The sequence below is a fragment of the Doryrhamphus excisus genome, linkage group LG1, assembly GCF_037039965.1.
Source record: "Doryrhamphus excisus strain RoL-2023G ecotype Guam linkage group LG1, RoL_Dexc_Guam_v1.1, whole genome shotgun sequence".
NCBI lineage: Eukaryota > Metazoa > Chordata > Actinopteri > Syngnathiformes > Syngnathidae > Doryrhamphus > Doryrhamphus excisus.
Genome location: NC_136357.1, coordinates 9,720,001 through 9,733,326, shown reverse-complemented (window position 1 = coordinate 9,733,326; position 13,326 = coordinate 9,720,001). Strand labels below are relative to the sequence as shown.

The 13,326-nt window shown below is 41.5% G+C and overlaps 1 protein-coding gene and 1 long non-coding RNA gene across 2 annotated transcripts in view; one reads left to right on the top strand and one right to left on the bottom strand.

Moving 5' to 3' along the window:
* Window positions 1-13,326, top strand: part of LOC131131054 (uncharacterized) — a 48,799-nt gene that overhangs the window by 4,862 nt on the left and 30,611 nt on the right. The window contains exon 2 of the long non-coding RNA XR_009130138.2: window positions 8,522-8,661. This is a non-coding gene — a long non-coding RNA (uncharacterized LOC131131054). The remainder of the gene's footprint in view (window positions 1-8,521; window positions 8,662-13,326) is intronic.
* Window positions 481-13,326, bottom strand: part of grm3 (glutamate receptor, metabotropic 3) — a 43,467-nt gene continuing 30,621 nt past the window's right edge. Inside the window, exons 7-13 of the mRNA XM_058075371.2 lie at window positions 6,762-7,004; window positions 6,478-6,667; window positions 4,672-4,981; window positions 4,300-4,493; window positions 4,094-4,226; window positions 3,704-3,881; window positions 481-2,602 (exon numbers count right to left, since the gene is read on the bottom strand). Coding sequence (XP_057931354.2) covers window positions 2,526-2,602; window positions 3,704-3,881; window positions 4,094-4,226; window positions 4,300-4,493; window positions 4,672-4,981; window positions 6,478-6,667; window positions 6,762-7,004 — 1,325 coding nt within the window. The 3' untranslated portion in view covers window positions 481-2,525. The remainder of the gene's footprint in view (window positions 2,603-3,703; window positions 3,882-4,093; window positions 4,227-4,299; window positions 4,494-4,671; window positions 4,982-6,477; window positions 6,668-6,761; window positions 7,005-13,326) is intronic.

Below are 13,326 nucleotides of genomic sequence, written 5' to 3'. Positions count from 1 at the left end.
ATATTTGGGCTTTTTAGCCAGATACTTGTATTACCAACTTACTTTTCAGTGTTGCCCAAAACATTCAGTTGGGTCAACGTTTTTTTTCTAAATCACAAAATACAATAACATTTGTATTAGTTGTTTCTTTAGAGTTAAGTAGTAGTTAGTTATGTTATTTGGTCAATGTGCGTCCACATAGAATTTGATGGGTTTGATGGTGTTTGGTGCGTGCAAGCTGAAAGTTCTACTGTGCACATTCTTTTGTTAGCGGCCATGTTGCAGCATGAGCAGCTGACACTGTGTGCTCTGCTAGCGGTGCTGAGCCTCTTGTGGGGCTGGCTGCCCGAGTCAGCTGCTCTATCCACTGAGCCTGTCAACACATTTAATACACACTAGTACACCGCACACTTCAATAAGCCTACCATCTTAACCATGGACAATGGCTTTTCTTCTCACGGAACAAAACAAAACAAAAAAACAGGCATGAAAAGTGTCATCAACATTTGAACACTCGATGTGCTTTTAATTGCAAGATGGAGAAGGACGGGGGAGGGTGGGGTAAAAACGCATGTCAACCTTTGGACTCCTTTGTAACAATTCAGGTGCACAATCAATGCAAAGGGAATATAATACTAAACTGGCATAGCGTCATGTGTTAGGTCGTCATGTAAATGTGACCTTTTACAATCTCCACCTGGAGCACTATCAAACATACATTAAGGCACATTGCCATACATCACCACATACAGGATACAAATAATCAGATTAATAAGAGTAAGCTACCACTGCTCTGTCTTTCTCCAATACAACATGTGTTCATCCAAGCACATTTTATTTTGATTTTTAACAATTGTCCCACATTATACTCTTGATATCTGTAGTGCGACCAAAGTGTATTGGAAGTGTTGTCCAAAATTGAGCCATGATGCTAATGTTTAGACAGCTTATGGACGCTTTTTAAGAATCCGTAGCGGAAACACCTACTTTTGTGTGTCTGTAGCTTGAATGTTAATGAACTATGGTTATACATGCCTGTGTCTCCTAGAAGCTCCTAGAGTGTGGCTCCTAGAAGCTCCATTGTGCATTTTATCCACTGTTTACCTATACACTGTTACTCTGCTTGTCCAATGTAATGGATGCCATATATCATATACAACAATACAATATCACAGAGTGGGACAGGAGGACACAAACGTTAGCAACACTAGCATAGCTATGTGAGCTCCAGTGCTAACATGACACTCACATTTTACTAGCAGCATCATGCTAGGTTGGCCTATTTGCTGAAGAAAAATACATTGATGAAACTTAGAGCTGACTAATGGATTGTTGACGGGCTTTATTTTAAGATGTGTAGGAAAGCCTGATTTTTTATTTTTATTTTTACAGGTGAAATGATGGGCATATGCACAGTGCGGGTTCATCTGCAGTACATAGGGTCGAGTCAGAGGACGGAGGTCTTTCATTCATTATCTCATTAAAACCCAGGGACCATTTGAGTGCCTTTCCTTATGAAAAGTAAAGCCAACACGTGAGAGAGATGATAAACTGTGGGTCATAAACTGGCTGTAGGGACACAAATTACTGGTATACCATCATTAAAAAGTCAATTTTGCATCATAGGGGACCTTTAATGGACAACTGTTGTTTTGAAATGTCTTTTAAATGCATGTGTACACTTGTTGCTTGAATGAACACATGTCTTAATCTATGGCCATATCAATAAAGGGATTCTATGATTAGAGGTTTTTTAAAAAATAATTATCAAAAGCAACATATTTTACTGCAAAAAATGTTATTTATGCGGATGAATGACGCAAAACACCATCCATTTAAAATGGAAAGGTTATGTTTTTTTGTACACGTCCAGTGCAGACATTCAGTCCAACGTCCTCCCTCATACTGTTGTGCTGTTTCAACCGCTGGTCATACTGTACAAATGTTTAGATACACAATAGAAATGTTGTATTATTATTATTATTATAACAATGAGACCTAAAAAAAACATGAGTATAATAATAATAAAAAGTAAGTGGAATATTGCAAGGTGAGGCAAACGGCGCCGCCACACACACTGAGGGACGCTCTCTCCTTACCTTCATGAAGCCTAATGTCTATTTACATCATAACAAAGCTATCAAAAACGAAAGGCTCCAAAAAATCCTCCTAAAAACATGTTTTTTTTGTCCTTTTTGAATGTCTACTTACAACAATTCCATGTATGTACAGCCTTAGAAAATAATTTATAGTTACACACTTTCTACATTGGAGATACATGGAGAGTCACTGTGTATTGTACAGGGCACAATATTAGGCACACCTGCATAATCTAAGGACAACCAATAGTGTAGCTGTCATTGCAGTTCAACACCACTGAAACACAATAACAAACATGTTGATGTTCGATGATTACTCCGTTCCATTGTGCAGGTGTACCAGTACTATGCAAAGTGGGGCTTGATGCTGAGAAAACCGGGTACGTGTTGGCTAACAGTCGCAATTGGGGAACAGGAGTGTATTTGGACTCAGGACCTCTCTGTCCGTCACAGAGAGGAAGTGGTGGAGTCGACAATTTCTCTGCCGTTGCAAACTGTCGGGACGTAGTGGGCGCTGACAGAAGCTGAAAGAAAAAAAGACGGAGGAGAAATGAATAAGCGAGAGAAAAGGAAATTTACACCCTGCGTCAGCATGTTGTGCATTTTAAAATAATGTTCAGCTCAAGCTACCTGATGAGGTTTGCTGTTCTGTGATGTGAGGGTGTACATTCACACACAGTACACTGATTTTTGCTTATTCATTTGTTCCAAAAGTAGAGATGAAAACCAAAAACGTATGGTAACTTTTCCCATAGGCAATGATCTAAACCCAATTACAAAACTGAAATGTTGATACTAATACCTAATAATAATCAAAGCCTCTGTTTTTCTTTGGTCATTTTACAAAATGAAAAAAATAAATAATAAATGCGTATATTAAAAAAAAATATATATATATCTCAAAGTGGCCCCCTGCAACTTTAGACACACCTGCTGTACATCCTTTCGAGATCAAATTCAATAGTGTTTCTCACCTTATCAAATTGCTGGCACAAACTTCTTTGGCCCCATGGTGGGTTATTTAGCAATCGCATAGACGGTAAGTCATCAATGCATATGGGGTTCTTGTCTGGGCAAACAATTTCACGGAACTAGGACACTTACATCCAATAAAACTGTACATTGACAGTAAACATTTTGGTCAAAATACAAAAACCAAGATTTTAACATTACACAAAAACCAAACACTATCAACTTCATCAATGAATAATATGCATATTATATGACATACTATATGTCATAAGCCAATACCGTACATTACCATATTAACATAATATTTTCTTGATTATTTTTGGAAAGTACCATATTGGTCTCTTTTTCAAGACCTGTTTTGTACAATACATTTCTTAGGACAAAATCAAAGACAAAAGGAACTGATAGCTGGTATTTATATTTCTTTATCTCATATTTACATTGTTCCTATGCGGAAAAATGTGGTCAAATCAAAATTACGTATAGGTGGACCAGGGTCCTGAGAACAGATTGTGTTAGCTCTTAAGGTCCCACTGTATAATACAAAATAGATTGGTGTTTACGTCAAGGATGGGGTTGTATATCAGCTGGAACATTCATCATAACTAACGCGCCTGTCTCTTTAAAAATGAGGTAGCAGCATGTAAACCCACCGGGAGAGGCGTACGAGGTGGCCGCCCCACTGACACTGAAGCGATTGAGGTTGAGCCTGTGGCTGGTCACGTTCTTCTGAGGCTGGAACATGATGATGTGGACCTTGGGAGCAAACATGCAGCCCAACACCACAAAACCACTGAGGCTGACTGAGATACACATGGTCGTGGTCTGAACCTGTAGATAACATGAAGGCATTTTTTATTTCAATCTTTTTAGTATGTATGCCAAAAGCAGTTATTTTATAATAATGAACTACTATATATATATATATATATATATATATATATATATATATATATATATATATATACATATATCTCACACTGAGAGGTGTTTTGGCTAATGCATCTACAAATACGTTTAAAATGATAAGATCAGAGAGGTACCCTGTAGTCACTGGATGTGACATAGAAGATGGGCAGAAAAGCCAGCCAAATGATACAGGTGGTGTACATGGTGAAGCCAATAAACTTTGCCTCGTTGAAGTTCTCGGGGCACTTCCTGGTCTTGAAGGCATATCTAGAAGTAAGCCAGTTATATTGGCAATGAGAAGAAACAAGCTTGAAGAGAGCAGAAGGTACCGTCCACTTACACAGTACACAGTATGACCAAAAGGACGTCGTAGCCCAGCGACAGCAACATGCTGGTGTCGCGTACGTTACACTTGAGGATGACCATCTGCCGCCGCTCTGGTAAGGTGAAGCGTCTCGTGCCGGGAACTTCTAGCAGCAGCCACACTGACACCATCACTAACTGCACTGAAATGAGGCTCAGACAGATGAACACCTGAAAACAAATGAGATGCTTCATTCAGTACACCTGTACAATTCTAATGAGATGCAAAGCAGCATAACAATGCTTAGTAGTGATTGACATGACCAGTATGTTTTGACCTGTGAGTGTACAGACATTTATGTCCACCTCGCTAATGCTGATGGATGAACACAACGATGCGTTCACTGACCTGAGAGGATGGGCTGATGAAGCGCGGCCTCGCTGCCCCCGCCCCGTCTTTCACCCCGCTGAAAATCCTGGCAATTCTGTTGGTTTTGGTAAGGAGGGCCGAGTAGCACACAGCAAAAGATGTTCCCAGGCCGAGTCGCCGCAGGGCGCAGATAGCAGGAGATGGCTTGGCCAGGAAGAGGAATGTCATGGCATAGGACATGAAGACGCCCAGGAGAAGGATGTAACACAGTTCTCTGCCTGACGCTTTCACCAGCGGCGTGTTATTGTGTCGTATAAACACCCAGAACACAAGGCCCGTGCACATGAACCTGGATGGAAAGGAAGAGGTTATGAAGGCAACCATAGTGCGGGCTATAACAGGGGTGGGCAAACTACGGCCCGGGGGCCACATCCGGCCCGCCAAGTGTTAGAATACGGCCCGCCCGTTCTTTCCAAAGTATTTCATTTAAAGTTAATGGGGTGACAGGGCCTTCTCCATTGCTGCCCCCACCCTACTGGAACTCTTTGTCCCATTCGCTGCGGGTTTGCCCTGACCTTCCCAGTTTCAAAAAACAACTAAAAACCCACCTCTTTAAATCTGTTTTTAATGTCTAACTTTTTATACTGGCGGCACAGGGTCGTGTGATTAGCACGCAGACCTCACAGCTAGGAGACCAGGGTTCAATTCCACCCTCGGCCATCTCTGTGTGGAGTTTGCATGTTCTCCCCGTGCATGCGTGGGTTTTCTCTGGGTACTCTGGTTTCTTCCCACATTCCCAAAACATGCTAGGTTAATTGGAGACTCCAAATTGTCCATAGGTATGAATGTGAGTGTGAATGGTTGTTTGTCTATATGTGCCCTGTGATTGGCTGGCGACCAGTCCAGGGTGTACCCTGCCTCTCGCCTGAAGACAGCTGGGATAGGCTCCAGCACCCCCCGCGACCCTCGTGAGGAAAAGCGGTAGAAAATAAATGAATGAATGAACTTTTATACTTGACTGCTGTGCCCCGCTTTTACCCGTGTTTTAACTGCGTATAAACAAATGAATGTTGTATTTTAAGGTCTATCTTTTACTCTGTTTACTTGCTTTTATTCAAGTCCATTTTTCTGTAAAGCGTCTTTGAGTATTTTGAGTGTATTATTATTATTAATAATATGCAACCTGGGATCATGACTTGAGCCAACTTTTTGATGGTTTAAGTAGTTGTTTGATCAATTTTGTTATTTGTTGTTTACAAAAAGCTCCTTGAAAAGGGGACATATAGCAGATTGCATGACAATTTTGTTAAATCAATGCGGCCCGCGAGTCAAAAAGTTTGCCCACCCCTGGGCTATACTGTTCTAACCTGAACATGTAAACTGGTCCCATGCAAAGGGCCGATAATGCTCCATTGTATGGCTGGTGTTCCAGTATCTCAGAGGTTGTTAGCAAGTTAGCAGTTACAACCGAGGAGGAGTTATGATGCTGATTATAAGATAATACTGATCACTGTAGCAGAGCCATCACCATACAACACTGGTTGAGCAGCTAAGGAATATGATATATTTTTTTATTGTCATCTACCAGCAGTTATTTCACTAATCATGAAAGCGTTATTGTAGAAAAGATGAATTTAGCCTTTTTTCAGGTTTGAAAAAGAGGGCTTGTTTTTAGGTGTATAATGCTACAGCTACACAAAGATAGATTTTTCGGTGCAATCAGTGTGATGATGGTGTATCATTACTGATCTAGTTGTCTTAATTTCTGGGTTGTCTGATAGCCGGGTCAATACAGTAATAAGTGTACTACTGAGCCTTTCTGGATGCATGCCCTTTCTCACTCACCCTACACAGGCAATTGTAATTGGACCAATGGCCCACGCGTCTTCCCACATAATATAATCCTCAGGAAGCTCATAGCAGGATGTCAGGTCGTCTGTGGGCCACTGACCCGGAGCACAGGGTGAGCACGTGAACTCATCCGCCAGGTATTCATGAGACTCGCAGGCAGTGCAGATCCAGCAGCAATACTCACCTGGGAAGCATCAAATGCCCAGAATAAGTTTTTTTTTTAAAGGCACTGCTCCCTGATAAGGTACCTTTTTAAATGTTAAAAATCAGTCTCCCACCAGCCTGCATTTTCTTCATCTCATTGCGTTCACAGGGGTCGCTGCACTGAGAGGTGGGCACCGCTTCTCTGGGCCAGTGTATCAGAGCGCTGTTCAGGCTCAAGCTCTCTGCCCATTCGCCTACTGGCACATAACCATAGCGATCGCCCAAGCGCTGGTAGCTGAAGATGTTGTAGCGACCTATGCCGTCCCCCTGGGAATCGAACTTCACAGTCGTTTCACTGCCCAAGGGGGAGAATGGGGCTGAATAGGAAAAAAAAGGAACGTGATGAGTGGAAAAGAGGCCTGACAATCACAAACAATCAAGCCATTGATGTGTCATTGATGCCTCTTAAAGGAATGAGACAATAAGCCACGGTCAGCTCTGGAACAGACACTGAGAGGTGTTTTCATCACTAAACACTAGCCAAAGTATTTGCAAAGAGGCTATAAATGTCTGTATGAACAGCCTCCAATATGTCCCTAAGTCAACATTGAGACAAAATAACCGCTCTTAAAATCTGATCTGACAACACCTATTACCAAATGCATCATTAACAAACGGCCCGTAAAATCATATAGGCATGAAGGCAGAGGACACAATCCCTGGGCATCACTCAGGCTACCCACACAGCGATGGAATTGGCTTCAGGGGCTCTTCTTATATGAGGGAGGCAACACTGCTGAACGTGCCAAATTGGTCTGTACACAAGTTGTTATGAAAGGATTAGCATCTACCCCGAGGATAGGGGAGATTGTTAAACCGGCAGCGAGATGCTGGAACAGCAATGAAGACCCTGAGAGGAACGGGTCTATGGAGCCGACAAAAAAAGGCAATGTCGGAACCTGGCACTCAGTTATTTGAGCAACAGAACAAGTCAGTTGGGATTGAATTCTTCTTAAAGAAAAACTGCACCTTTTTGGAATTTTGCCCATCATCCACAATCCTTATATGAGGCCTGAACACACCCGTCTTTCTCTTTTCTGTGCATTCCCAAGATATAAAAACAGCTACAAAGATGCAGTTAAGAACGCACATAATGGGAAGAACCTATTCTGTCTCTAAAACCTTCTGAAAATACTGCAAAAAACCTCCAACAATGCAATTATTATTACTATTATTAACTTTGTTATGACGAAGAACTACATTAATGGCGTAGTGACACCTTGCCACACCAGCTAGCTACTAGTTATGTCAGAGGGGCCATCAATATATTGATTTTCACCAAATAGAAGAACATACTTGCTCACGGTGCACCGAAACAAAAACGCAACATATAAAAATAAACAGCAAGCAAACGCTAAGCATAACACAAGATAGACTGTATGATTTGTTTGTTTTTTTTGCCTGGATAGTCATGTTAAACTTGTACATGGCGGGTTTTGCACTTGGGTGCAATGTCTTTTTCTTTCTGACTTTCTGGAGAGGTGCTGCCACACAATATTGTCACACAGACGATGTTGGTCTTGCTCCTTTTTATTTTGTTAGCACTGCTGCTGTGATCACGTGTGGTCTGCTTGATAGACATACCGGAGTCTGGAATAGACCACTTGTAGTGGCATGCTTATTTTCAAAATTTTAGATCCAGGCTGTTCTAATCCAAGACTCATTTTTTTTTGCTGATATCAGAGTGATAGTTGACATCAATATTGGATCGGGACACTCCTAGTTTAAAACACATCTCAGAAAAACAACTTCTTTCCACACACCAGGACGGTAGAAGTAGTAGAGTGCCAGCTGTGAAACTTCATAACCCTGACTTTTTGCTTTTCCCTTTCAGGCATGGCTTGTCAGACACAAACCCCAAAGTGAGATACATACAGCGACATGGCATCCTGCAATCATATAATTAAGACGCATGACTACATCAGCACCACCATCTTGTGTGACAATCCCTTTCAACACAACAGGATGGGGGAGGTAAGTGTCAGACTTCACACACTTGTCCTGGCAGGACCTCTAAGGGGCTGTCCACAAAGAAAAGAAATCAGGCCAAAACAGTAAAGTATTTCATATTAAGTTGTGGACTCGAATAGAGCTGCTACACGCGATAATCCACACAGAAAGCTTTCTAGATCTTCCAGAATTGGCACTTATTCCAGCCGTATTTCCTCGGATTTCCGGCATGAACTTAAAAGAAAGTCCGGCTCGCATTGACTTCACAAAGGACTCACTTCCAAATGCATAAACCTCATCAGAAACTTTGCCAATGTTTAACAAAATAAAACATTCTAACAACATTCATAGGTCAGAAAAGTGGAAAAAGCAAAACAGGTCCCATCAATGTCCAACAGTGCAAAATGTAAATTCTTGCAATTTTTCGACTGGACTTAAAATTTTGATCAGTCAGAGTCCTAACACCTGTACTACCTCTGAAGGAGGAAAATTGTTGTGCCAATTCCTCTCCTCTGTGCTGTGCTAAACTGCAACACTGAAAAAATATAAATTTTGCAGGAAAACATGCTCCAGTTACATGATAGCCCACTCTACATAATCTCCAATCAGAAAGAACATCTGGAGATTTTTTTTGACAAAGATTCTTTGTTACTATGATGCCATTTGTAGTGCTGCAGTGCTGCATCATACCACAGGCTGTTTCCAATATTTTGTCTTTCTTACGTAACAAGGTAAATTATTATTATTACTAGAAACACCTACCGGTGTGCTGCATTTACACAGCATCCCACCACAAAGTATAATTTTGTCAAAGCATAATGTTTGATGCAACTCTTCTATTGGAACCTCAGTCTCTGTTGTTAGTGGTGTTCACATTTAAATCTAGGCTACTGTTGCAAAAGATCAGTGAGTTCAGAGAAGAACAGGTAGCCAGGTAGCGGCGGAGGGAGTCTGAGTTTATGAAACCCATAAATCATGCCGACAACATAACCCTCTATCTGTCCTTCTCACCCCTGTGTCTCCCATCACAGGAAATTTTACTTGTCAAGTCTATTTTGGAGTTTGGGGATAAATGTTTTGGTGACAGCTAAATGAAAATGATTTAAAGAAGTGCTGATAATATCATTGGACGAGGGAGGAGATATGAATCCATTATATGGCCAAGTTGGCAGATAATAAAGTCTGTTAATAACACAAAGCAATAAGACAAGCTGGGCCCTCCTCCTCATACACACATAACAGTTGGACACTAATTACCATAACTACACCTTATTAGAATCATAGATGTGAGCAGAAGCCTAATTAGCTCTATGTGCATAATGATGACTAAAGAGATAATGACACTAGCCTAAAGTCCCATCTGAGGGCATTTGTGGATGACATCAAGCAAGCATTATGGACTACGGGGACTGGTGACTCCTTCCAACAATGAGCACCAGTGACCTTGCTGATGTGGCATAATCACAAAGGCTGCATGTGAGAGAACGGTATGGTGAAGGCCACCAAAATTCCCCTGATGGCTGCAGGGAGCTGACACAAGAGGCTCAGGACCTTGACTGATAGCTGCCACTTTCTCCACACAGCCCAATGCTGTGTTAAATGTGAGGATCAATCACAGTGTGAGGCTTTCAACTAAATCCCCATGCCAGCTGTCAGCAGTGATCTTCTAACCCTGAACCCTCTCAAACAAAATAATATGGTGTGATTCAGTAGGATGATCTTGCGCCACATTATGATGTAGCTTTTAGTTTGGTTAACATAATAATGGGGTTCTAGTTGTGACTGCAACAACAAATAAACTTGCAACATATTCATAAGGGACTTATTATGCATTGTTTCAGATGAACAGATTTCATAGGTGCCTTAATACCAAGTTTATGACATGCTTTGGTCAAAATACTCCAAGGTATATCTGATACTCCATTTGGAGTTGGTCAGGACCTACACAGTAAGTACTTGAGACTGAAACTGGATGACAAGCTGGACTGGTCAGGCAAACTCGACTCTATCCACAGGAAACGTCCTTCAACATCTGCAAAAATTGCTGCAGATATCCTACCAGTCTGTTGTGGCCACTGTTTATATTATGGTTTATTAGGGATTCTGGACTAAGAACAATGACATTGCTCATCTGGACAAACTAACGAGGAAAGCTGTCTCTGTGGTGGGTACATAGATGAATCCTCTTCGGATTACGGCAGAAAAAAAGGACTCTGGACAAATTTTTGTCCATTGTGGAAAGTGTCCTTCACCCTCTGCACAACATATTCACCCGGCAGAGGAAGGTGCTCAGCACTCGGCTGCTGCCTCTGACCTGCTCCACCAACGCAGCAACTCACCCAATGGCCATATGGTTTGACAACGCATCAACTGGGGGCTAAGGGAAGTAAGTAACAGTAACAGACACACTGGGACTGTCCCATGTTTCACCTTCATATCATGAACATCCATGCATGTTTTAGTATACTATTAATATCTGGTCACTGTTTCTTTTCACAATTACCTTAAATAGCTTTTTAATGTGTTTATTGTTCTGTCTAAAATACTGAATGTATTAATTTCCTTGGATCAATGAAGTATCTATGGTTCAAGACTTACAGCACATACCCCCAACAACACTGTTGCTCTGATTAGCGTTTGGCTTGAAAATGATAGTGGTATTTACTTTGTTCTGCCCCTTACCTTGATTTTTTTAAGCATGCCTAAACAAGTTTAATTTAGTATTGAAGCTTTATTCATTGTTTGTTGTTCTCAGGTGTGGTGCTAACAAGGGAATGACACATTTTAAAGACTGTGTAAAACTCAGTGGAGCCAGTGGTTCTAAAGGTAAAAAGGACTGAATAATTTAGGTCATCATATCTGAGGAATGTTAATTTAGGACACAGCGTCAAAATTCATGGACCATGCCAGCAAGTGGCATACAATGTCCTGAAGTATCCAATATGAAAAAAGTGCTTATTATTCCAGATTAGGGGTGTGGTGAAAAGAGGCTTTTCCATTCAGAATGAGTAATTAATTATGTTCTTGAGCATGTCAGGCTAAGTCGTGCCCGGGGGGATTGTGGGTATTAAAGGAGGGCATAGAGAGAGAGAATGAGAGAGATGACAAAGGAACTTGGCTGGAATAAGTAATCTAAAAGTGAGAGAGGAGATTAAGGTAGGGAGACTCATTGAGAAGAGTGAAAACTTTTCTTTGACTGAACACTGAAACGATGATTAAACCGGAGAATAGACAACATTATCATACATCAGGTTATATCATGAATGAAGCATTCAGTAAAATATTTGGAAACTTTACAGATATAGATAAATATCCAGTGGAACTTCAGTTTTCATATAGTATTCCTAGAATTTCATTTTCCACAAAACTCCACAGAACTAGTTGAGTGCTGAAACAAAGCATTCACATATTGGTTACTCAGTCTTTGTGAAGAATGAACAGTGGTTCTTTTAGAGTTTGGACACGATGGAAAGATTCTAGCCAGTTATTATGTGTGTGCGGGTGGTTTATTTGTTCATAGAACGCACACAGAACAACTCTACGTCTATCTCCTGCGCCGTGCTCTGATGAGGTGGTTAAGCGCACTGATTATTATTATTCATTCATTCATTTTCTACCGCTTTTACTCACGAGGGTCGCGGGGGTGCTGGAGCCTATCCCAGCTGTCTTTGGGCGAGAGGCAGGGTACACCCTGGACACTAACTTTCAGATAGTACTTTTCTTACAGTATTTCACTTTTTGCAGGGTGAGTAGTTTGACTTTATTTTATCTTATTCATTTTACTTCTCTTAATACTTGCTGTTGAATTTCTCCTCAAAACATTGACCGTACAATTAATGAAAGTTTAATGATGGCAACAAATGAATTGACTTTACCTGATTACCTATGGGAGACCTTGTTTTGAAAAGAGAACAACTGTGTTGTGTTGGAGCTTCTACTGTTCTGTATGCGTGCAACTCTTTGCACTGCAGACAGTATGACCACCCTTTCATAGACAAAAGCTCTCTCTTTTTTGCTTCAGAGAGTTGCTGACCTTACCACACCTGTGGCCACTGGGAAGAGCATAAAATGGACACATACACACATCTTTGTGCACTTACATATACGGACACAGGGATGCACTCATATGTCACAAATACATTCGCTATATTTGTTTTCCCTGAGGATTCCATCCCTGGGGGATCAAGCGCTGGATCATGCGGCAACAGCCCACGGAAGAATAGGCGACACGTCGGGGGGAAGTGTGGAGTTTAAAACAAGGCAGAGCAATCCATAGGAGGAAAGGTGCGGCGCTGGTAGCTGAAAGGAAAGGTGCTGAGATACTGGAGACAAAAGGAAGGATATAAGAGAAGCTGAGAGGAGGGAATAAGCCGAGAGACAAGATAAGGGCAAAGAAAGGAAGGAAGTGAAAAGGCAGAAGGCAGCAAAAGCAACGTATGTCCTGCCCCCATAACTGATATAGGTCAGGCTTTAGTTGGAGAATTCATAGAAATAGTCGGATGGATGGATGGATGGACTGGGGGGGATAAGGGGAAGTGAAGGAGTCAATGAGCAGACTGACGCAGAAAGGTGGTGAAGGCAGGAGAGAAACCTTGTGAAGTCTGAGTGGGATGTGCTGTTTTTGAATGTGGAGCGAGAGAACACTTTTGGAGTGTGAAAGAGGAGAGAGACTGAGAGATGTGGAAGGGA